Source organism: Girardinichthys multiradiatus, chromosome 5 (genome assembly GCF_021462225.1).
Source record: "Girardinichthys multiradiatus isolate DD_20200921_A chromosome 5, DD_fGirMul_XY1, whole genome shotgun sequence".
NCBI classification, from domain to species: domain Eukaryota; kingdom Metazoa; phylum Chordata; class Actinopteri; order Cyprinodontiformes; family Goodeidae; genus Girardinichthys; species Girardinichthys multiradiatus.
In genome coordinates this window covers 44,531,134-44,556,095 of record NC_061798.1, presented here as the reverse complement: position 1 = coordinate 44,556,095, position 24,962 = coordinate 44,531,134, and the positions used below count along the sequence as shown (strand labels likewise).

At 39.9% G+C, this 24,962-nt stretch overlaps 2 protein-coding genes across 12 annotated transcripts in view; both read right to left on the bottom strand.

The window, feature by feature from the left end:
• Nucleotides 1-14,892, bottom strand: part of LOC124868247 (LIM and calponin homology domains-containing protein 1-like) — a 43,247-nt gene extending 28,355 nt beyond the window's left edge. For 7 of the 10 annotated variants that reach the window (XM_047365257.1, XM_047365254.1, XM_047365255.1 and 4 more), the window contains exons 1-8: nucleotides 14,434-14,803; nucleotides 3,470-3,540; nucleotides 3,291-3,360; nucleotides 3,091-3,197; nucleotides 2,979-3,009; nucleotides 2,764-2,874; nucleotides 1,659-1,786; nucleotides 1,453-1,523 (exon numbers count right to left, since the gene is read on the bottom strand). In XM_047365257.1, the coding sequence (XP_047221213.1) occupies nucleotides 1,453-1,523; nucleotides 1,659-1,786; nucleotides 2,764-2,874; nucleotides 2,979-3,009; nucleotides 3,091-3,197; nucleotides 3,291-3,360; nucleotides 3,470-3,540; nucleotides 14,434-14,496 (652 nt within the window). In that variant the 5' untranslated portion in view covers nucleotides 14,497-14,803. Of the gene's footprint in view, nucleotides 1-1,452; nucleotides 1,524-1,658; nucleotides 1,787-2,763; nucleotides 2,875-2,978; nucleotides 3,010-3,090; nucleotides 3,198-3,290; nucleotides 3,361-3,469; nucleotides 3,541-14,433 lie in introns of all 10 variants that reach the window. The other 3 variants (XM_047365260.1, XM_047365263.1, XM_047365264.1) reach the window with 3 other exon arrangements.
• Nucleotides 14,893-18,255: 3,363 nt separating this feature from the next.
• Nucleotides 18,256-24,591, bottom strand: uchl1 (ubiquitin carboxyl-terminal esterase L1 (ubiquitin thiolesterase)). 2 transcript variants are annotated; one of them, XM_047364484.1, is made up of 9 exons: nucleotides 24,443-24,591; nucleotides 24,343-24,354; nucleotides 23,836-23,964; nucleotides 20,844-20,985; nucleotides 20,314-20,399; nucleotides 19,977-20,024; nucleotides 19,689-19,758; nucleotides 19,551-19,609; nucleotides 18,256-19,025 (listed from the first exon to the last, which is right to left on the bottom strand). In XM_047364484.1, exons 1-9 carry the CDS (start codon nucleotides 24,473-24,475, stop codon nucleotides 18,942-18,944), a joined length of 663 nt encoding a protein of 220 aa, XP_047220440.1. In that variant the 5' UTR covers nucleotides 24,476-24,591; the 3' UTR covers nucleotides 18,256-18,941. The 2 variants fall into 2 exon arrangements, with proteins under 2 accessions (XP_047220440.1, XP_047220441.1); XM_047364485.1 differs by lacking the exons at nucleotides 24,343-24,354; nucleotides 24,443-24,591 and adding an exon at nucleotides 24,279-24,331.
• Between the last annotated feature and the right edge of the window lie 371 nt (nucleotides 24,592-24,962).

The following is a 24,962-nucleotide window of genomic DNA, read 5'->3' as shown; positions in this document are numbered from 1 at the left end:
CCTTATAGTGCGGAAAATACGGTAAATAAAATTTAACTGAACTAGACTAATAAAAAGTTAGAACCTCTTAAGATTTTTATTGAAGAGAAAAACTTTCTATATCCAACAAAACAAAACATTGTAGCAGAAATATTGATTTTAGACTTTAAATAAGAGATAATATTTAATGTGTTGCTCCATTAAAATAGTAAAAAAAGTCGCAAGGACATCTACTCCTAATAGTTCCTTCAAAGATGGTGATTTAGATTAAGACCCAAAATAAAATAAATTCAACCTTCGGTTCTCAGCTCTGTAATGGATCAAAAACAATTGTCTTCCATTTTAGGATGACAGGTTTGAAAAGCATAACTTTTAAGATTGATGTTTCACATTGTTGTTGTGAACTGGGCAAAAATTTGTTGTGAATCTGTTACTTCAGTTTATCTGGTGTCTGGAATATAAGCTTTTATGTCTTTAGAAATGTTGTACAAAACCTCTGCTGACAACTTTTGTCCTGATATGAGGCAGTGCAGTGAAAGTCTGGCATTTTTAAGCCATAAAAAGAAGGTTTCTGGCACAACTTCCTCTACTTCCAAGCTACATGGAGAGGGACAAAGCTGAAGACCCCAGCTCATGGTCATCAAGCCAAATTGCAGTCTCTAAATAAAGTTGGTTTCTCAGTACTCCAAGCATCGCTGGACTCTTCATCTCACCATAAAAAGAAGAAGCAAATTTTTTTAACTCATTGTGAGTGAAAATATAGAATCTAATTCTAATGTAATTTCACCTAAATCTAAAAGTCGTCGGCACACTGCTCTTTAACAGGCTTCTCATGCTTGGTAACAGATTTGCCAGACAGTCTTACTAACTTGCTCACTGACACAGGTCCCAGCTCCTCATCTCGAGTGATTACTACATAGACCCAGTATTGATGCATCTGGGACAGGACACACACACTTAAAAGTTTATATTAAGACTATGTATTGACTTCCATTCTAACCCGGTCACTTACCTAAAACTCTTACAAGTATATCTCTGAACCACCCTTAAAAACTTAGTTCACAACAGACCACTAACCCTAAGCCCTAAAAATAGAGGTCAGCTGCATGTGGACCAGACTTTGGCCCCCATAGGGCCATCAATCTTCAGGGTTAGTGAACATAGCAGAAAAGGTCCCAAATAGGCAACATTAACCACCCCACACACACACACTCAAGCTGTGATGTTCAGCTGTTGTCTGCACTCAGCCTGAGTGGTCACCTTATACCAAGGGTAACCCTAAAAAAACATGGAAGGGGACAGCAGTCCATTTATTTATGGTTAACTGTGTTTCCAAGAGCTCTGGAAGTTTCTCCCGTTGTCTTGTGTGTGAATTAAAATACAATATGTAAATAGGAATAAGACTGTCAGCAGCTGCAGGAAGCTGGTTTGGGTCTCTCTAAATAGGACAAAAATACAGAGATTAAAACCAACCATCACTGTTGCCTCGATTCACAACATCAGGAGAGGGACTGTGCTGCGAACGGGAACCAAACGAATCCAGACTGTAAAAACAAAAGGAGAAAATAGCACATAAGATATATATTGGAGTTTTAAATTTAAAGATAAATAAAAAAATTTACATTCATCTAAATCGAAATGCAGACTTTGTGTTGACAAAGATTGGGCTGATATCTGACCTGTCCAGGGAGTTGTCCCGAGTATGTCGTGGTGGAGACAGGGATTCGCTCCTCTCTGAGTCCCAGCAGTCGTAGCCGCTGTCTCGAACGCTGCGTTTCTGAGAGCTGTCGCCGCACTCATCGCTTTCCTACAAAAACATCAAAACATCAGCGGAAAATAAAAGGTGTGTAGAGTTTAATAATAAAACTGGACTTTGAGTCTATAGTAGGACACTTCAGAAACAGAGTACCGGTCAAAAGCCTTCAGTCACCTATCAAAGGTTTATAAAGTTGCTGTTTCAAAAACCCTAAACTTTTAAGCTTTCTGTTCCTGTTGTTAAAATGTTGAAGCGACCGAGGTTCAGTAATGCAGCGCAACCCCTCTCAGAACTGTTGCTCTGTACAGCCGACCAGATGGGTCAAGGAAGGCTACTTCACTTTTCCCTCCAGAACGGAAACTTAAGGAATGCCACCCATCGCCCTTTTTATGATAACACTGTTTTTAAACTGGTAAGCTACAAGTGGCTTGTCTGTGATGCAACCGACTGCAGGATGTCTACCAAAGCACATAACTAACTAACTAACCAGCTGATTTCGGCTTGTCAGACTCGTGTTGCTCTATAAATAGCAGAACCGCAAAACAATGTATCATTCTGCAAAATAATAGCATGTATTTGAAAACTGTAACTGTCATAATCAATATGCTATATTATAAATATATTAATTATTTGTATCCAGTTCTTATGGTAGGAAGACCGAAGGTCATCCATGTTCTGTCAGATGCCCCTGCACCTCCTCTTCACTAGCTTCCATCTTTCTAACTGTCTCCTCCTCTTCCTTGTTTCTGCTCCTTTCATCAGGAGCTAGCAGCCTATAATCAGCACAATCTCTGCCCTGCCTGAAGAAGTCTGGTTTTACAAGAGGCTCCTCATCTTTAGAGCAGGGATCCTACATATTTTCATGCTGTTTCAGACTCAGATTTCCAAAGTTCTAACTCACATTCAGCAAATTCAAAAGTAGATATACATATATATATATTTTTACTATAACTAATAATTTCTAGTATTCTATTTATCTATAATAGTCATTTTTCCAGAGGTGTGGCTTGGACGGACGGACGGCTCACCAGCTTCATTTGAGCAAGAAGTCCTTCAAACTCTTTCAGGTTGAGATTAGGACCACTGTAGGAAGCACAGCCACTGGCAGCTTTTCCAAGCCAGAAAACTGTGTTCAGCACCTGACGGGCAAACATACAACATTTGGTTCACATTTATAAATGTCACACATATCCATGTAGGGAATGTAAGGCAAAACAAGATTAAACTACAAACAACGACTTACATTTTTTAGTTTGCGGTTGCAGTCAGAGTCCCTAAAAGAGTAAGGTATGTTATGCAACATGTGATTTATGATTATAGCAAACATACAAGTTAATAGAGAAGAGCTTGTTTACTTGAGATTAGCTCGTATGGAGGTATCTTGTAAATCTCCCGGGTCAAACAGCTGTGAGCCCTTCAAGCCCAGCTCCTCACAGCCTCGGAGGAAGACTGACAGGTTGTCCTACAAGAACCAGCAGGGGATAACAGGCAGTTAGCACTTATCATGAAGTTGGTTTACTGGGCTGAACAAAACACTGCAGAGGTGTCCTCTTACCAGCCCAGCAATGGGGGTGGGCAGTCTGTTGATCTTCTTGACCAGCCCTGGTTTGATTGCACTCAGCAGCCTGTGTAGATGAGTGGAGAAGCAGAGATTTATTGAGTCTCAGGGCAGTTTATGTGTGTTGTTGCTACGTCAGGCATCAGAAACCAAAGTGAATGATGTCGTAAGCCTACTCGCATAACAGGATGCCGTTCTCCAGTGCACTGCGGAAGTCTTTGTCTCCAAAGCTCTTCCCTGTTACAGCCTGCAGAGAGAGGACAGGAAGAGGGACATGGGGCGGAAGCAAACAGCAAGCAAAACAGACAGCTGAATAAAGATAATTAAATAAAACATATTATTTTTTCACACTGTGTTCCTCTGTCTTCTTGATATAAATTGTTCATTGATCTTCCCTAACAAAGATCTAAGACCTTTATAGAACATCTGGATTTATACTGAAATTATATACATATTTTGATTTTTAAGGTTGAAAAACCCTATATCCTTCTCTGCTTTGTTACGGTTAAATACACTGAAGCTTGTGGTTGCTAAGTTGCAACATGTAAAAAGGTAGAGAAATACGTTTGCACATATAAAAGGCCAGTCCTTATCTTTATCAGATTTTTACTAACCCATAAAACAAAACAAAAAAAATTATCTTTTGGAACCATGAAAGGAAAATAGTCTGATTTTGATCACTGGATGACTGATTAATGCATCACTACCAGAGACCGTTTTGTCTTGTGAAAATTAACCTGAAACATTATCAGTTCTATGTAGATCTGATTTAAATTCTTGCCATTTAATCTCACTCACCTTAGATTCAAGCACTGTAACTGACTGACAGAGGAACCTGATGCTTCCCTATTCGCCCTCCCCCCTCCCAACATTTTGCCTCAGTAGTGACAAATTAAAGCGATTCCAGGTCAGTGAAGAAACACTGCTTCACGTCCTCATTTCATCCTTTCTAAAATACCACCACACGTAGCCTCAAATCCCCCAACCTGGACTGCAGGGATTCATTCCTGTGCTGCGGCGATGAGGAGGAAAATCATCAAACTAACGTTACATCTTGTTAAAACACCAACCCACATACTCATGCAGGGAACAGAGAGGGGGAGAGATTTCAGTGGCTGTTGTGTAACCAGCGGCCAAATATTAAGAGAAAAAGGAGAGAGGTTTGACTGATGGTGTTTAGATGTCTAATCCAGATTAGCTCAGATTACAGTTTGCACCCAAATTGTGAACTCGCTGATTCTGATGCTCATTAAGAACAGTGGTCAATATGGGTTTTTAGAGGTTGGTTGTAATTAAGAATACATGACAGTACAGGAAAATTTTATTCCAGAAAAGAAAAGCATACATTTTTAATTTAAGGACAGAAATCCATATTTTCTCTCTAAGAAATTGTCCTTTTCTCACTGAAATCCCTGCTAAAAATCTTTGCTTTTTGTTTCTGTGCTCAGATAAACATTTGCTAGCAAACATATCTCCTGCTCCTGTTTGAGTCCTGCACCCTAACAGTTAATTTCCTCAATATGGATAAACCTACACTCTCCTGTACGTTTTCCCTGCCTGCAGATGTTGCTCCTTCTTGGAACAAAATGGCAGAAAGTGACTTTCTTTGGGTCATGACCTGTTGTGCTCATAGAGTTCACTCTAAGGAGAACTGATCAGAGAGGCCAGGTTTCAGACATGATCAGGGTAAGTTTAGTTAAGTTAAATTTGTCTGTGCATGAGGCCTTTAATGTGACAACTGAAACATATTGTTGGGGCGGAGTAGGTTTTGTGGGAGAGCAAAGTTCCTAATAGAGCAGCTGGTGGTCACTCAGAACTGGTAATAACACAGGTTAGATTTTCTGGGAATGACTATCAGCTTTGCTTCATAACAACTCCAAACAATGCTCTGAAACATATACTTTCTGAGATTTAGCCCAGGTTATGATTTATTTTTCATTCTTCCAGAATTTTACCATCTGTAGTGTAAAAAACACAGTATTGTTTTGGTTACATAAGTGATGACCAGATGTTTGCCCCTGGCAGCACTTCCTTTTTTGTCTTTCATCACAAAGTCTGAGTGTTTATTTTTGATGGGACTACATCCATCAGAATTAAAACAAAACCCATGGAAATCCCACATGTGTTCATTTTACAGAAGTATCCTCACTCCTAAAGTCTGGAAGTGACATTTCCTCCAACATTTCAGGGAGTCTGGGTCTTTGAAACATTTACAGCCTGATCATGCATAATTTACACACAGAAGATAGCACTTTCAAATGGGAACGCAACTACTTTTGTGTGTTTTGTTTAGGTATTTAGGTTAAACATGACAAAGACAGTTGGTGTAAAGTGGAGGTGCTGGTTGTGTGTGCTGAAACCCAAATAAAGAAATACTTGAAAAAAGCTGCGGCACGTGTGTTTTTTGCTGCAGAGCAAAGAGACACTTATACAGAAGGAAAAGAAGGAATTTAATACATGTTTTATGTGTAAAAGCAGAGTTTATTTTAAGTTACCTTTGCTACAAAAACCTAGCCTAGGCTTGAGGCGTATTTTAAAGCCAGTAATAGTAACTTGAGCCTTCTCCATCTGCATGGTGCATTGCTCTGTGCAGCCAGGGTGAATGGCAGCAGCAGCAGCTACCATGCAGGCCTAGAGGGAGCATGTATACTTCACTGACCTTGTCATGATCAGTTCTCACTGAGATCAAGACGAGGTCACGATGAACCAGTGCTTATGTGAATTTAAGAGTTTGATTTAAACTGTCCACAATGGCTGGAGGTCAATGGAATGCTCTCCTAAAGACAGTTGAGAAACATTGTATGTGTGCTGTAGAAGATACATAGAAGACAGTGCAGAGAAGGAGAAAGTAACTGATGGTAGAAAAGTGAATGTCTTAAAATGATGAAAACTATGTTTTTGTGGTCCACAAAGATCATAAAAATGTTTTGTTATAAAACATTAAGATGCTGTATGATCAAGTGTTCTGACAGAAGAGGTAATCTCCTGTGGTCTGTCCAGTAAAACACTTAAATATAAAGAGTTTCTGGATCTTTTCCCAATAAATTGGAAATGAGAGGTTCCATGAGTTAAAGTAATGTCAGACAATACAAGTCCATGAATTAAGGTAAATTTGAGATGTTTTCAGGGTGTGCTGCAGCTCCAATCTTTTTTGTCCCTTCTCTGTTTCTGCAAAGCCCACTGCTGTTTAGGCAGCATAAACAATAAGGGAAAAGAGATCTAGACTAAGTAATAAATGTGCTAAACTGATACCTGCTAGTTTATTTTGTTACTCATTTATTGGGCAAAACAAGATGGCAGTCCTTGTGCTTATAGCAAATCTTTAATTTCCTGAGATCTTGATTTCAAAAGTATTTTATTAAACCGAAAGGGAAATTAAATGTTCTTGTAACTCCTATTATACAAGTATACAAGTAATTGTTTTTAACTAAATCACATAATTGCCGGTCCTAACAATTCCTCTAAATTAACTGTTACTGAAGTGTTTTAAGCTGATCTGAGTTTCTAGGAACTTTAATTAGTTAACCATGACTCCATGCTTCTCTGGGATTTAAATATGATCTGACACAGAAATCCCTTTCTTTTAGCCACTCTACAAAACAGAAAAGACAAGAGAACATGTTATTCAGGTAATTTAGATGTGTGTTGATTTTCATGGGTTAGGAAATGGCAAACAAGAAGAAAGCTACTGTCTTTAACCTGCCCATATCTACAGTCAGAGCAATAATTAAAACATTGAAAATAACTGAAACTGACAAACAAGGGTGGGCAAAAACACAAGTTTCTCCTTCAACCAAGCAAAAACACAGCCTTCAAAACTCCCTTTTTCAGCAGTGTGTCACCTCGAGGTCATCAAGCCTCAACAACAACCATTTATTTTAGGACATCTGTGTACATCCTTGAAACTAAACTGGATGGAGGTGTTCGGTTTTCCAGTCTCCCTTCGCCAAAGAGACAGATGTTAAATGTGTGGTGGCTGCATATCCATTGACCTTCTGATGTCCAAATGTCCTGTAGGCTTTTAGAGCACTAGAAATGTCATATAAATACAAATAAGCACTGACCTATTTAAATGGATTTCAGATGTCGTCTTCATTTGGAGGTTATGGAAAAGACGGGAAGCGTTGATAACATGGTGACTACAGAATTATGTTTTATATTTCTGGTGGACTCAAATTAAGGTCACTGCAGATGGAGCGAATTATACAGTCTGTTCATCTGAGGAAGTGATTAGATTCGCTTTAAAACGGACATGCAGACATATTAAAGGATGTTAGAAATGATGTCTCTGTAATTAGGTCCTTGCAAACCGCAATAATGAAGCATATGTGTTTATTTGCTTACAGAACAAGGGAGTGGGATTAGATGTGGAGATGATATTATCTATTATAAAGGTCCAGCCGGAGCTGCACAAACAAAAACAGTATATTTATCAGTTATGTTAAATAATCATAAATAAAACTCTAGCAGTTTTAAATAGTTTTCTATATTGTATTGCAGTTATTTCTCGTTAAATGCCTTGAGGTGACATTTGCTTTGACCTGGAATAATTTAAATGAACAAAAATGCTGCAATTCTGAGTCTCTTTTTCACCTAAAAACAAAAATCAACATGAATTTTGACAAATTGACAATGATTATATTTCATTCAAGTGGACTTGTTGCCTTAAATCTTTTTTAAAGTATTTTTGGTATTCTTACAGCACTTCACTTCAATGGGATGTAAATGGATGTTCTAGTATTGTTTACTGGTAAGGGTCCAAAATGCATCTGAGACAAATCCCAGTTCAGGGTCTGCAGCCAGTCAGGTTTTTATTTCATTGAGAACTTACTCTTGGGTATATTTAATCATAATGAGGTGGTTTAATGGTAACACCTCCACTTCTGATTACATTTAACCTACACTGAACCAAACAAGCTCATTTCTTTATCCTGTCCCCATCATCTGCTGATATAAGCTAATAAAATGTTGAATAGTTTAGCCTCTGATACAGAGTCACAGCTGACATAGCTTAGACAAATCTACACATAACATTTTACAGAACTAAGTTGCATATTGCCTGCAAGTTTGTCAAACTAACTTTTTGGTGATTGAGTTCAACTATCAAAAAAACAATGAAACAAAAACAGACATTTTTTACCAAGCCCGAGTCAGAGCCATCATTGTGTTACATTCTTTTATTCAACTCTTGATTCGTGTAAAATCCATGATTCCCAGCTCTCACACTCCTCTCCCATGCAGAAACAGCTGGCTGTCTGGGACTACTGGAGTTAATCCTTATCATGCTGTGACATCTGGCACACGCACAAGCTAAGCCTGACACACACATTCTTGTCTTTATTCCATATGTGTTAAACATTTGCAATGTGCTGCATGTCAGCAACAGCAGGGGGGCTAACTGCTAAATATGCATAAAATAAACCTCTCTGGTGTGGGTTTTAAACCCCCTTTAAACATTTCCATCGTCTCTTAGACTCTCCAATATTTTCTCTGGTCTATAAACAGTTAGATTTGCTGTGCTCGGGTTATTCCCTGCTTCACTGGCCCCTGGAAACACCTGAGAGCCTGTCGGTGTTATGTTCCCATAGTGACCAGTGTCATCCAACCGGGGTGTGTCCGAGGCTGAATGCTGACTGGTATGTATGTGTGTGTGTGTGTGTGTGTGCGCATACACTTTGCATACTTCACAGAAATGGCACAGGGGAGCTTTGCAGGGCAGCTTGGTTAACCCTGAATCATCCCCACCTGTGTGGGGGGGGGGGGGGGGTCGTAAAAATACATGCCCAGAAATAGAGTGGGACTGAAAATAACCGGAGAATTAGGGGGCAGGAAGACGACAAAGCAACGACACTGCAGGGGGGATTAAGACTTAGGAGGCCAGTATTAACCCAGAGCAGACAGTTCCCACCACCAATGGGACACTTTTTTTAAGTGTAGGCTGAAACCAGTTAATGACTCCGAGTCACAAATTGTCCTCAGGTTATAATTTCTGTGGGTTACAACTGATTTAATAACAAATAATGATTTGAGAGCAAAACCTACGAGAAATTGAACAAGATTTGGATGCTTAAATTTTGGAATTTATTGACATTTCAGACAAGGAAAGATCTAATTACACTGTTGTCTATGACAGAGTTTAGTTAGTTATTTGTACTAAAACCAAGAATATATCCCCATGGCTTTCCAAAAAGAAAAAGACAGCAGTTTAAAACTATATTTAATTTTATTAGATATATACTTGGGGTGGGTGATATGGATTAAGGATTTTATCACGCTGTCTTGTGGTATTTTGTGATAACAATAAAAGAGTAGAATAAAAAGTGTTCCCATTTTTAAACAAGCTTCTTCAGGACACCTTTCACTTAAAGAAAAGTGATTCTTATCCCTCCAAATCACCTCAATCTTGCAGTCACTTCTATGGTCACAGGTGTATAAAATCAAGCACCTAAGCATGCAAGCTGCTTGTACAAACATTTGTGGAAGAACAGGTCCTTCTCAGAACCTCCGTGAATTCCAGCAAGGTACCGTGAAGGGATGTCAGTTGTGCCGTAGGTCTTTTCATGCAACTTCCTCGCCACTAAACATTATGTGGTCAATCGTTTGTGGCATGGTAAAATAATAGGAACAATAACAAAAAATCTCAGCGGAGCACCGAGCATACTGGGGTGCACAGTGTCCAGAAGTCATCAACTATCTGCAGAGCCAATAGCTACAGACCTCCAAACTTCCCGTGACCTTCAGATTAGCATTATACAGTGGAGATGTGGAGATATTGGAGATGGCCCCTTCAGTTGCAAAGCAAGGTTGGTAAATAAATTAATGAGTTAGTTTGGGATGGAGGAACCTTAATGCTCTACCAAGAGCCGTGACTTTAACCTGATAGAGCACCTTTGGGATGACTTAGAGCCAGACCATCTCATCCAACATCAGTGCCTGACCTCACAAATGCTCTCCTAGAAGAATGGCCTAATCTCTCCCTAAATACACTCTTAAACCTTGTAGCGAGCCTTCCAAAAAGAGGTGAGGCAATTGTAGCTGCAAAGGGTCGGCCAACGCTACATTAAAGCCTTTGCATAAAGAATGAGATGTCATTAAAGTTTGTGTGTCTTTGTAAAAGCAAATGAACCACTACTTTCAACCATATAGTGTATACTGTTTGTGCAAAAAAGACAAAAGCAACTAAATGTAGCTGCTAATTTGATGTTAATGGCTTGCATTAAAGACGAATTAGCTCCTGCTCTCAATAAAAAGCAAACTGTTGACACAAAGTTTTAAAATTGAGCCATGATACAATTTACAGGACTGAAGGAGAAAGTGTCAAAACGTGTATTTAAACACCTGGACTGATTGTTGGTCATGGTTATGGCCTTGTCTGCACATTAAAAATAAAACACTAGACAGATCTTGTCAAACCTTGATCGCCTCATCTATTTAAAATAACAATCAAAATCTTTTTACTGCTAAAAACCAAAAGGCTTATTTATTTCCGTCTAAATGAAGCAACTCTAAGGACATTAGTGTCTTCTAAATACACCACAAGCAAACAGCATGAGTCGGTATAAGATTACTATGGTACAATAAAATAAGGTAAAAAGTTCAGTTTTTTTTTGTAACATTACCTTTTTTTAATGTTATATAAAACAGAAAAAACCTTCTTACATAACAATTATTGTAAACCTCTACTAATAAAACATATTGATTATGATGGTTATTCTAACTGTATATAGTATAATTTAATGATTTGTTTTCAGTTTGCTACCAAGAAATGTACAATAAACCCCCCACTACATTTTGTAGTAGATTTAAAGTGCTGTTCTGACCATTATAGAGTAATACTGGGAGTCTAACTCCATTAGCTGGGTAATTAATTGGGCTATCTGCCCTGTAACAGCCACATCATTTGCAGCTTGCCTGCTTTAGATTTAAAACTGAGGGAGGGGACGCTGCTTTAGTTTTCACACCATGAGTGTCCATGCTTTCCATGACTAGAAATAACTGCAAACAGCTGGGTTGGTTTTGTTTGACACCACTGCTTTATCTTACGCTCTAATACACAGAACACTCTGAAAACTCCGATCACTTTCTACAGCATCATCAAAGACTCATCAACAATCTGTAAGAATGACAATAAATATCTGTACAGTAAATCTGAAACAGCAGCTTTTAAACCGGTCTAGTCTAGCTGCAGGTGGCTGGCTGATTATACCCAGTCTTCAAACAGGAAGCAGATTTGTGTACTTTTCTGATGACTTCTAGCTGCCATCGCAAAGTGTTCAAATGATCAGTGCATTTAAATGTTCCAGTTTGTGCTCAAACTGCCATGAAACTAACAAACATGTTATTATCTGAAGGGGAACAAACACAAAGGAAGAACATGTGGACTGTGCAGAAACTGTAGCTGACTTCAAGTTTAGACCTCCATCTCATCAAACCTTGTGTGCCTTTAGTCAAACTGGTACTTATAAAATGAAATCGACACAAAATCAACCTCCTGTTTAACACCAGAAGACCCTTTCAGATTTGTTGCTGCGGTCTCACTCTTTATGCCTCAGTTTTGAACTATAAATGTGGATGTTTCTGGTTCACTAACTGGTCTGAAACCATCACAGACATGCCTTTTTAGCTTCAGAACATCCCTACAATTATCACCATCATCATCATCCCCCTCTTTACCTAATTATGAGACTCATTAGATCATAGGTGGGCACAAATGGTGCAATTAAATCGTACAATTAAAGGTAAATACGTTTTATGGGTGCTTTTGTAGATTTAAACTTGAGATCCCTGAAACAGAGGAGCAGAAATTCTGCTGGTCAAAATGCAACTTATAAAGTAAAAACTGTGGCTTGTGCTTTGTATTTGTTTTAGTTTGGCTTTTTTAAGTTTTTGGAAACTTAGTTAAAAGACTTACTCGTACTCGATTACGAGTAGTTAAAAGACTTATTGTAAAGAATATTATTATAACCAGTATTTGAAGAACTAGACTAATTGAATAAGGTGATTTTCAATTATCTTAAGCTTTTTCCTATAAACACCAGAGTAAAAACACACAGTTATTGGCACCCATAACAGTTTAAAATGCAGGTAACAGAATATACTACTAATTTATACTTTTAAAGGTAATCAGAGCAACGTCTGTTGTAACTTTCTGTTACATTGACTTTTAAATATGATGCAACACCAGGTTACAAGGCTGGAAGAGGATCCAATTTCATTTTGCTACTTCGCACAGTGAGAAGGATGGTAAGGAAGGTTGAAAATCTCCAATGGTGTTAGAGACAACAACAGAGTGGTATTTTCACCAATTGTACTTAGCGATCATTAGATGCTATCTAGCTGCCAACTGGTTGTTTGAGATAGAGGCTGGGAAAGTTTTCCTATCCCACCATCACCAACATAAACATGGAGAGTTTGTCAAACTGGAACGGAGTCCTTTGGTTAGAGAAGACAGAGCTGTTCTGCAACTTATGCCCCTTTTCCATTAGTACCTACTCTAATTAACTCGACTCGGGCCGGGTCATGTCGGCTGTACAGGGATCACAACTGAGTACCATCTCAATGTGGGCGGGATCGTCAATAGCAAGGCAGCCCCACAGTCCGAAAAAGTAAAGTTAATGTGATTTTTATGTGTCATAACACAACAAAAGCCTTGATTGCTGCCCAGCCTATGGCCTTAGTCAGACTCAGAGTGAAAGAAGAGAGAAGCCTGCGGGCAGCAAGACGAAGCACTATGGATCAGTACAGGAGAGAGGGAAGCCATGGAGCGGTACCAAACTGATGGGAACACATTAGAGGACTTGTAAGGGTAAGCTAACGCTACTTAATGATATCTACAGACCTGTAGTGCTCATATACACAATAAGCCCAGCGTATAATGATTTAAGCGGTTGAAGATCTTAGCTATTAAAATATGCTGCGACTAGTGACGTCGCCATTTATCCAATCAGTGACCAACAGCCTTCTGATGTTGCATCTTCAGCACGGGTCGGCTCGCTTGGAACTGCAAGCAAGCAGGTACTAAAAACATTAAATGGTTCCATGTAACAGTTACTAATGGAAAAGCCTAAAAGGCAATCAGAGCCGTACCAAACCTCGCTGAGTAGGGACTAGTGGAAAAAGGGCCCTCCAGCTTCCTTATTTTGAATAAGGACCCTAGTGCAAACCAAAGGTTGACTGCATGGAAAAGCTCTTTATGCACACTGATAAGTATAGTGGAGGATCTGTGATGCTGTGGGCTTGTTTCTCTTCCAAAGGGAACCTTGTTAGAGTCCTATTGGCAAATGGGTGGTAGAAATGACTTCATGTAAAAATAACCTTTTCTCACTCACTGAATTAATGTACTTAAATTAAATGTTGAATTTTCCTTAATGTTTGTGTGTGAAATTATGCCACTTTCAAATAAAATCAATATAATATATAAATGTTACTCTAAATATGACACACAACAGGAGTGCCAATAAATTTGGCTGGCCTCTAGATATTAAACCTTTTAAAATGAATCGTTGTCTAGAATGAATCTTCTCGGAGCCTGAGCTGAGCTGGATGGAAAGAGAACATCACAGAGAATCACACATCATGCAGATAAAACCCATTTTGCTGCAGCCTCCGGGCTTTAATTCCTCCGACTCTAAAGGACACAGCAGTGGTGGGAGTAAAGAAAAATAGGTCATAACTCGGCTCCACGGGCAAATCATGATTCACCGCTGAGGCTTATGGAGGGAGGCGTTTTCATCCGAGCAGATGATGATGGAACTGGAGACAGCAAAGCATAAATGATAATCTCATCCGATGCGATCAGATGCTGGTAGGCAGCCCGGCTTCATGGCCATGGCAACCGGAATCCCCTCTTTCCTGGGAAAGGGACGTTCCTACGCCAAGCGAGCACATTAACGGATAAACACTAATAAATTAAAGGTTAAAGCTGCATGTTTTCAGCCTAGCATCTTGCTTGGAGTCTGTTAAAGTGGCCACGGTGCTAGCCTCGAGCTAGGCGACGGTTGAAACTTTGTTGTCCCGAACGGTAACACGACACTACGCAGTGGCCCCCAACAGGTGACGATACACGGCTCCTGTGTCTTTATTTATATCGCAGTTTGGCCCATTTCAACGAACCGTGCTGGTAAACGCTCCCCTCACTCACCTCTATCCATTTCTGCGCCTCCAGGCAGGCTGGCTCGGGATGGCTCGGCTCGGGACTAGCCATCTGATGGGGGGGGGGAACGGTGATAATTCGCTGATGATGTGAAGTCTCTCCTGTTTTCTCCCCGGTATCCTCCACCTCCACGCTCCACACGCAGCCGTTGGCGTCACGTAGCCCCCCTCGTGCTCGAACCGTGCCGAACTGACGACCGAGGAGGAGGAGGAGAAGAAGAAGAAGAAGAAGAAGAAGCCTCTGGCGACGCTGCAACACGAACCAGGCGCTAAAAATATCGAGTCTGAACAGTGGGAGGCTGACGCTCCCCGCTCCCGTCCTCTGCCGCCGCCGCGCGTTTAAGGAGGAGGCGTGAACGCGCAGGCAGGAATCTCTGTGGGGGGAGGTCGAGAGAGGCAGGAAAGATACTGGAGAGAGAGAGAGGCGGGATGGAGGGGCGCTGCAGAAGATGCCCAGTTACAGTTCAAACGGGTCACCTGGTAGCGGCTCCGACTGGAGGAGGTGTGCTTCATTCACTTTACATCATTCCGTCAAAACAAAAATAAAAGCTCGAATCTCTGTTTTAAAATGAGGAAAAATCAAACAAAATATTTGTATTCAGCCCCCCTAATACCCCCAAATAAAACCCAGTGCAACCTATTCTCTTCAGAAATCGACAAATTAGTATCCCAAACTTTGAACATCTCATAGATGACTCCTTTATCTGAAAATGGAAAGAGCATGGTGCAACTGGAAACCTACCAACACATGGCAGTCCACCTAAACTGACAGGCGAGGAGACAAGGAGAGCATTAATCAGAGAAGCAGCCAAGAGGCCCATGGGAACTCTGGAGGAGCTGCAGAGATTCACAGCTCTGTGGGAGAATCTGTTAACAGGAAAACTATTTGTAAAAAATCTGGCCTTCATAGAAGAGTGGCAATTAGAAAGTCATTGTTGAGAGAAAGCCACAAGAAGTCCCCTCTGTAGTTCGCTAAAAGCCATGACAAAGTAAACATGTTGGAAGACGCTGGTCTGGTTAGATGAAACAAAGTAAAGTTTCTGGACCACATATGTGTCAGAAAACTAACATTTCACATCACCTTGAACACAATGTCTCCATTATGAAATATGGAATAATATAAATATAATAATATAAATATTAGCATATTGTGATAAAGTTCATTATTTTCCATAATGTCATGATGAAAATTTAACATTCATATATTTTAGAATCATTGCACACTAACTGAAATATTTCAGGTCTTTTATTGTCTTAATACGGATGATTTTGGCATACAGCTCATGAAAACCCAAAATTCATATCTCACAAAATTAGCATATTTCATCCGACCAATAAAAGAAAAGTGTTTTTAATACAAAAAACATCAACCTTCAAATAATCATGTACAGTTATGCACTCAATACTTGGTCGGGAATCCTTTTGCAGAAATGACTGCTTCAATGCGGCGTGGCATGGAGGCAATCAGCCTGTGGCACTGCTGAGGTCTTATGGAGGTCCAGGATGCTTCGATAGCGGCCTTTAGCTCATCCAGAGTGTTGGGTCTTGAGTCTCTCAACGTTCTCTTCACAATATCCCACAGATTCTCTATGGGGTTCAGGTCAGGAGAGTTGGCAGGCCAATTGAGCACAGTGATACCATGGTCAGTAAACCATTTACCAGTGGTTTTGGCACTGTGAGCAGGTGCCAGGTCGTGCTGAAAAATGAAATCTTCATCTTCATAAAGCTTTTCAGCAGATGGAAGCATGAAGTGCTCCAAAATCTCCTGATAGCTAGCTGCATTGACCCTGCCCTTGATAAAACACAGTGGACCAACACCAGCAGCTGACACGGCACCCCAGACCATCACTGACTGTGGGTACGTGACACTGGACTTCTGGCATTTTGGCATTTCCTTCTCCCCAGTCTTCCTCCAGACTCTGGCACCTTGATTTCTGAATGACATGCAGAATTTGCTTTCATCCGAAAAAAGTACTTTGGACCACTGAGCAACAGTCCAGTGCTGCTTCTCTGTAGCCCAGGTCAGGCGCTTCTGCCGCTGTTTCTGGTTCAAAAGTGGCTTGACCTGGGGAATGCGGCACCTGTAGCCCATTTCCTGCACACGCCTGTGCACGGTGGCTCTGGATGTTTCTACTCCAGACTCAGTCCACTGCTTCCGCAGGTCCCCCAAGGTCTGGAATCGGCCCTTCTCCACAATCTTCCTCAAGGTCCGGTCACCTCTTCTCGTTGTGCAGCGTTTTCTGCCACACTTTTTCCTTCCCACAGACTTCCCACTGAGGTGCCTTGATACAGCACTCTGGGAACAGCCTATTCGTTCAGAAATGTCTTTCTGTGTCTTACCCTCTTGCTTGAGGGTGTCAATAGTGGCCTTCTGGACAGCAGTCAGGTCGGCAGTCTTACCCATGATTGGGGTTTTGAGTGATGAACCAGGCTGGGAGTTTTAAAGGCCTCAGGAATCTTTTGCAGGTGTTTAGAGTTAACTCGTTGATTCAGATGATTAGGTTCATAGCTCGTTTAGAGACCCTTTTAATGATATGCTAATTTTGTGAGATAGGAATTTTGGGTTTTCATGAGCTGTATGCCAAAATCATCCGTATTAAGACAATAAAAGACCTGAAATATTTCAGTTAGTGTGCAATGAATCTAAAATATATGAATGTAAAATTTTCCTCATTACATTATGGAAAATAATGAACTTTATCACAATATGCTAATATTTTGAGAAGGACCTGTACAAACTCTTTACAGGTACAGTAGTAGAGCTTTGTGTTTGCAAACCAGTTCTCTAATTTGGTGTAATCTCAGGGCTCCTCTGTGCCTTTAAAGCGATGTTTGGATCCACCGGAACTAGATGCTCTTCATTATTTGCTTCATAATTTAACTATTTACAGCCAGTTTCTAAGAACAAGTCAAAAGCAGTGAAAGTCTCAGCTTGTATCAGATTCATGCAACAGGTCAGTTTTTCAGCTAAATTAGATCAATCTTCTGCCAGTAAAATGAAATGTTTTGAAGAGGTTTCAGCAAGGACTTCTAGTAAAATATTTAAATCATTAAATTCATGATGCATTTGAGTGTAAAAAAAAAAAAGTTAAGATGAGTCATGGTTACAGAAGCAAAAACTTGAGCATACAAGTCTATGGAGATGGACTCAGTTGGCTGGAAGGCAGTTCTGGAAAACTTTGTCAACAGCAGTTTGGATGAGCTGCAGCTGACTTATTTGACGGACTGTTAGAGTAATCTAACCTGCTAAAAAGAAAAACAATTCTGCCGACTTCTTACCTTCAGTATTTTACTGTCATGTGTGTTAAACAGTGCTGCTTCAGTACTGATGTTTTAAAGCATTGCTAATGACATTTATAACCCTTTAAACACAGCCTTGTGGCCTGAAACTTGGAGAAAGCTCTGGAGATGCCCAAGATAAAAAAACTGAATGATTTTGATAAACATCTGGTTAGATATGGGTCTTTTATTACTACAAACATCCTTAATAGGCTTCAAGAAATTTGGTCACTAGTTTTCTGGATGTATGGAAAGTGCCAAGTTAGCTCCTTTTATATTTCCAGGTACAGCTCAAAGAATTTAATTCGTTGAGACCACTTGAAGATAGCAAGTCAAGGATTTCAGGTCATGAACAGTTTGTCAAAGATACAATTCAAATTAAATAATCTGGGTCACTCATGGAGACACATGACCAGGCTAGAGGTGGAGCCACATTCTGGTCGTGGGTTTTTAAATGAGGAAAATAAATCTGTAGGTCATGTTCAGAGTGACACATGGTGATCTCTTCAACTTAGAACAAACAGAGGCATGCAACATTTAAGTTTTGTTTTATTAAATAGCCATAGCTGAACAGCAGCAAACAATTTGTAAGGTGCATTAAGGTGAACAATCTTAATAGTTGAAGCCATTTGCCCCAAGATGGCACAAACTCAAACAAGAGCAGTTTAACTAGTTATTTAGATTGTAAAAGCTGTGCTCATTTCAGGCTTGTAAATTCTAGAACCATTTTCACAAAGTGCATTTAAATGCTGGAATCATGGAACAAAAGTGTTGCCATAAATGACTACTCAAACATATTCGAAAACTAAGGTTAAACCAGAGCCGAGCCATGTAGAAGAACGGCCAGTCTTGGTAAACTGCACAGCAACTGAAGGCATGCAGAAAAACGGGGAAGGTTTCCACTGTGTTTCACTCGTTGGCACAGAAGGTGTTTGACAGATGATTACAGAGAACTAGACACATGCACAGGTAAATGTTTAACAACCTTTACAGATATGTGGGATTCATGAGTCACTTTCAATAAGCTTGCAACATTGCCTAAAATAGTTTGTTCCAACGCTAAAGAACACATTACCGTTAAGGATGAAAAGGATTATAGTGCAGAGTGCCTACAGATGTAGGTGCACAGACCACCGTGGGTCATCTCTAAACCGTTTGTGATGTAAATGCTCTTGAACCATGTGGCTTACAATTTGCATGATTTGGTCACATGAAAATTTAAGACCGACAAAGAGCCACAGCAGAGAAACGGACTTCGTCTTGCTCTCGTTCTATGAACTCACGGCACACTTTGGCTGCATCCTGCAGAACAAATGAGTCAAATCATTTTCAATATTTATTCTCACTTCAACATGACTTGAAAAATAAAAGCTTTTTAGTCTGTTCTGAGCACAAATTAACTACCATGTGGATAAGCTAACCATATTCAGAGATAATTTGATCAAATTTTGAGGTCACTGGTTTATTTTCCACTTTGCTAAAAACAATATGGGCAAACAGTTTCTAGTAATGTTAAATTCAGTTTTCATAAGCATACTAACAGTTTCTGGCTGTACTGAGACTCACTGATGTACTTTTATCAGTTATAAGAAGCCCTTCTAGTTTCATGCAATAATCTAAAGCCTCTCTGATCTATAAACTGCTTCTTAGAGGTATTTATTGGTACTTTTAAACATAATCAGGTAACCATCAACTGAATTTTATACTTTGAAGAAATTACAATATTTACAATAGGGCTTTTGATTTTGAATGTTTTTTCTCTATTAAATCATAACGTAACAGTTTGCCATTAAATGAGCATAATATAAACAAAACTGTTTTGCTTACGGTGACAAAGGACTCATCTTTGGTTGCTCCATGGTTCACTGGTCCATTCATCTTCCCATCTTTGATACAAAGACAGGACAATTAGGAAAGTACAATGTCAAAAGCATGGACATTAAAGTCAAAAAAGGACATGCTTACCAAATTCATAAAGTTGGCCATTTACATTCACAAAGGCAATAAAGTGGAAGTTTACTTTTTCTGCTTCTGGCTGTATGAAAAACAAAAAACAAAAAAACATTTAAACATACACGTATTAACAGTCAGACATTCTGGTTTAACTCCAATATGTCTCCACCACATATCTCAGAAATCATTCCTACCAGAGTATGCACCCAGACAAGGGTAAGTATTTCTGTTTAAAATGTGTGATTTATAAATCTTTCAGTCGAACAAACAACTAGCCAGAGTTCATATACAGCATCTTACCCGACATTGGCCCTCCTTTGCAACCTCATTGTGAGCCTCACAGATTGCCTAGAGGAAACAAACATTTGACAGTTTGATAAAATATTTTTTTTTAAATGCAGCATTTAGTAAAACCAAACTACAGTTTAGGAGAATGCAACAGTCTATAGCGCCCTCAAGTGGCTAGAACAAAACCGATCGGTAACGTGTCAAACGTAGGATTTGCTTCAGGACAGTCTGGGGTTTATTTTAAAATGCTCAGTTTATTCTGTCCATCTAAAAACAGTTGGGACACAAACTAAGACTGATGAACAAAAAGGTTTTACAGGTAATCCCTCTAGTCTTTACATTTCATTACCTTGTTTGCCTCAAGATGTTTGGCACGACCATCCGGAGACATGCCAGCCGTCTCATCTAAGAAGGTCTTCAGAACCGAGCCGCTGTCTAAACAAGCATTTGTCAGGTCAGCAAAGTGGTCAATTCAAGTACGGACATTCACCATGCTAAAACTGCATAATCTAATCTACTTGGAAACACAATGACGGTTTCTCCATAGTGAATATTTCATTCATCTTTTTACAATCACTTTTAAGTACAGTTGATATACAAATGGGGCCTGGGAAAAACGGTTTTCCCTCATTTTCATGTCAGTTGTGTGAAAGACTTCAAATTCATATCAGGTTGTTTATGCTGTGTTGATCAAGACTGAACATGTAGATTAGATTAAGAGCACCAAGGGTGAGAATAAACTTGTGCCAACATCTTAAACTACAGAGTTTTACTTTGATTTTAGGCTAATTACCTTCAGGATGAACATCTTAAAAAAAAGGAGGTCATATTTAAAAGGGACATTTTTCTGACAAAATATGCTTTTATTGCTGCACTCACCAAAAGTCATTTTGGCCTTATTGTTGGCAACGGCGTGCAGCAGAGCGATTGTGCCACAAGAATTGGAGGCCGTCTGCTTCAGGAAATAAACGTCAGAGCCTCCTGAAACCTTGTCTGCCTGCCGAGTTCTGAAAGATTCATGCTGTAATGCACAGATACAGAATCACAGTCAGCATCATCTACACAACAGGCTGCAGCAAACTCAGTTTTCCTAAATAGCTGGCAATGATGCCAACGCATAGTTTCACTGAAAGAAAGTGAATACTAATGTTCCATATCTGGAACAGTTCACCCAAAGCTCACAATAGGAGTCCAGGTTACAACATTCACATATTACTACTTGAAATAATTGAAATTTTACAAATTTAAAGAGTCACAAATTAATAGCATTCTCAATCAAGTTGAAACATTTCTCATGCGTACATAAAGGGTTTTATAAATGCGTCATTTATCATCAACCTAGATACATGAACTTTATGCTCTGAAGGTTTATTTAGGCATTTTTGATAAGTTAGTTTTGACACAGCTTCTAGAAGGTTGTCCTTATAAATCTACAGATGAATCTTAAAATAAAATAAAGGAGTAACTTTTCAGTTATTCAAATTATATTGAAGACTGCTGACTTGACAGCCATCTGGCTGACAGACACCATCCACAAGAAGGGTTATTTCAATAGAAAGTTGAGTGGAAGGAGAGCATGTAGTAAAGGAGATGTTCCTACAGGGATAACCTCAGGCTTAATTGTAAAGCACAGCTCATTCAAGAGTCAAGGAAGGTTCACGAGGCATGGACTGCAACTGAACTCTGAGCTTGAAGTGACAACACAAAGAAATGAAGGAAATGGCCTCCAACTGCTGTGCTCATGTTTTCAGCTACTTCTGAAAAAAATCAGAAGGGTCCAACCTGGGATTAGGAGAAAAAACGCTGGAACTCAGCAGTGAAACGGGTTGCCATACCACATGAATACAGTCATACATGCAAAATAGACTTTATTGATCTGAAATGAGAACTGACTAATTACTGAAGACATACTGTACAGTTCATATACTCGCTTTTCAATTACACCGACATTTTCATATTAAAAATCCTTTATTGGTGGTGTGCAGTGTCATACCGTTCAGAGAAACTGAGTTTGGTTTCTTCATTAACCATAATCCACAGTAGACAGATGGATTGGTGGAAATATATTGTTTGTAATGAATCGATCAACGCTTTAAATTTCCTTACAGAAAGAGATTAACTACAGGTCCTTCTCAAAAAATTAGCATATTGTGATAAAGTTCATTATTTTCTATAATGTCATGATGAAAATTTAACATTCATATATTTTAGATTCATTGCACACTAACTGAAATATTTCAGGTCTTTTATTGTCTTAATACGGATGATTTTGGCATACAGCTCATGAAAACCCAAAATTCCTGTCTCACAAAATTAGCATATCATTAAAAGGGTCTCTAAATGAGCTATGAACCTAATCATCTGAATCAACGAGTTAACTCTAAACACCTGCAAAAGATTCCTGAGGCCTTTAAAACTCCCAGCCTGGTTCATCACTCAAAACCCCAATCATGGGTAAGACTGCCGACCTGACTGCTGTCCAGAAGGCCACTATTGACACCCTTAAGCAAGAGGGTAAGACACAGAAAGAAATTTCTGAAAGAATAGGCTGTTCCCAGAGTGCTGTATCAAGGCACCTCAGTGGGAAGTCTGTGGGAAGGAAAAAGTGTGGCAGAAAACGCTGCACAACAAGAAGAGGTGACCGGACCCTGAGGAAGATTGTGGAGAAGGGCCGATTCCAGACCTTGGGGGACCTGCGGAAGCAGTGGACTGAGTCTGGAGTAGAAACATCCAGAGCCACCGTGCACAGGCGTGTGCAGGAAATGGGCTACAGGTGCCGCATTCCCCAGACCTGGGCTACAGAGAAGCAGCACTGGACTGTTGCTCAGTGGTCCAAAGTACTTTTTTCAGATGAAAGCAAATTCTGCATGTCATTCAGAAATCAAGGTGCCAGAGTCTGGAGGAAGACTGGGGAGAAGGAAATGCCAAAATGCCAGAAGTCCAGTGTCAAGTACCCACAGTCAGTGATGGTCTGGGGTGCCGTGTCAGCTGCTGGTGTTGGTCCACTGTGTTTTATGAAGGGCAGGGTCAATGCAGCTAGCTATCAGGAGATTTTGGAGCACTTCATGCTTCCATCTGCTGAAAAGCTTTATGTAAATGAAGATTTCATTTTTCAGCACGACCTGGCACCTGCTCACAGTGCCAAAACCACTGGTAAATGGTTTACTGACCATGGTATCACTGTGCTCAATTGGCCTGCCAACTCTCCTGACCTGAACCCCATAGAGAATCTGTGGGATATTGTGAAGAGAACGTTGAGAGACTCAAGACCCAACACTCTGGATGAGCTAAAGGCCGCTATCGAAGCATCCTGGGCCTCCATAAGACCTCAGCAGTGCCACAGGCTGATTGCCTCCATGCCACGCCGCATTGAAGCAGTCATTTCTGCAAAAGGATTCCCGACCAAGTATTGAGTGCATAACTGTACATGATTATTTGAAGGTTGACGTTTTTTGTATTAAAAACACTTTTCTTTTATTGGTCGGATGAAATATGCTAATTTTGTGAGATAGGAATTTTGGGTTTTCATGAGCTGTATGCCAAAATCATCCGTATTAAGACAATAAAAGACCTGAAATATTTCAGTTATTGTGCAATGAATCTAAAATATATGAATATTAAATTTTCATCATGACATTATAGAAAATAATGAACTTCATCACAATATGCTAATTTTTTGAGAAGGACCTGTAGGCTGATTATACGACAGTTTGAGATTCGCCCTTAATGGCATCAAGATCAGTCTGGACACAAAGACATCTGCTGATTCATTCTCGCACCATCGGTCTCCTCCCTGCACCTCAAACTGCAGGATTTTCATTTAGTTTTTCACCATCCCACCCAAACAGCCCCCCTGTGCGCCATGAATTACCTGTTGCGTCAGGGGGAAGAGGAGCATCAAGGCACAGCATGGTTTCGGGACGGCGGTTAGTTGCTCGCCCTCCAGACCCAAAATGTCCACGAAACGCCAGCTTCCACTCACACCGAGCTTGTTCATAATCTGAAACACGCAAGACTAATGAATTAAGAACAAACAACTTAACAGCTGGAAGTAACTACAATTAATATGCCGAGAGAGGCGACTGAAAGATGCTAGGTCGTGGTCCAGACCACACCCTGCAGCCCGGACGGAGAGGATGCTGTCGCTCTTTAAAAAACAAAAACCCTGATATACAGTTCACCTCATTATTGGGATAAATTTAAGAAATAATGCACAATTTTAAATAAGCTACATTATATTGTTTTGTCGAAGGCCTGTCGGTATTCAGAATTTAAGTGTATCGGTCCTCACTAAAGAACTGCTGTAAAACTTACCCGACAGTTGGATTTTAACGGTTATCAACTGTAGTCTTTACTGATTCTAACGTTTGATACCCACCTTGTTCAGCATCTGAAACGTAAATAAAACAGAATTACATTTAGTTTTTTTTTTAACTTCACAAACGTTAAAATATTTACGGAGTAGCTGTATTGCCCACATCGGGATTGATTTCCATCGCAGTCCACTCCATTTTCAGCAACGTTTGGCAGTGACTCAGCAGATAAACCGTCGAAATCCGTTAAACTACTCTGACTTCTGACCTATCAGCTGAAGCGGACGGTGTACCCGCTTTTAATTCCGCCGATTATACCATTTATCAGCAGACACGGGGGAGTTTCAGAATAAAATAACCGTTGGCGGGCAGATTTAAAGGAAAATATTTGTTCTATTTAAAGACCATTCTTTGTTTGCTAGGCTTTTAAACACAATCACCCCCAGAAAACTAACTATACTGTTGTGTAAAAATAATTAAATGTTAGTCAGGCGCCAACGCTTGACACCAGAACACAGTGGTTGAATCGCGTTTTTTCCGGAAAGAGTCATGCTTCATATTCTATCTACAGGGGTTGGACAATGAAACTGAAACATCTGTCAATTTAGTGTGGGAGGTTTCATGGCTAAATTGGACCAGCCTGGTAGCCAGTCTTCATTGATTGCACATTGCACCAGTACGTGCA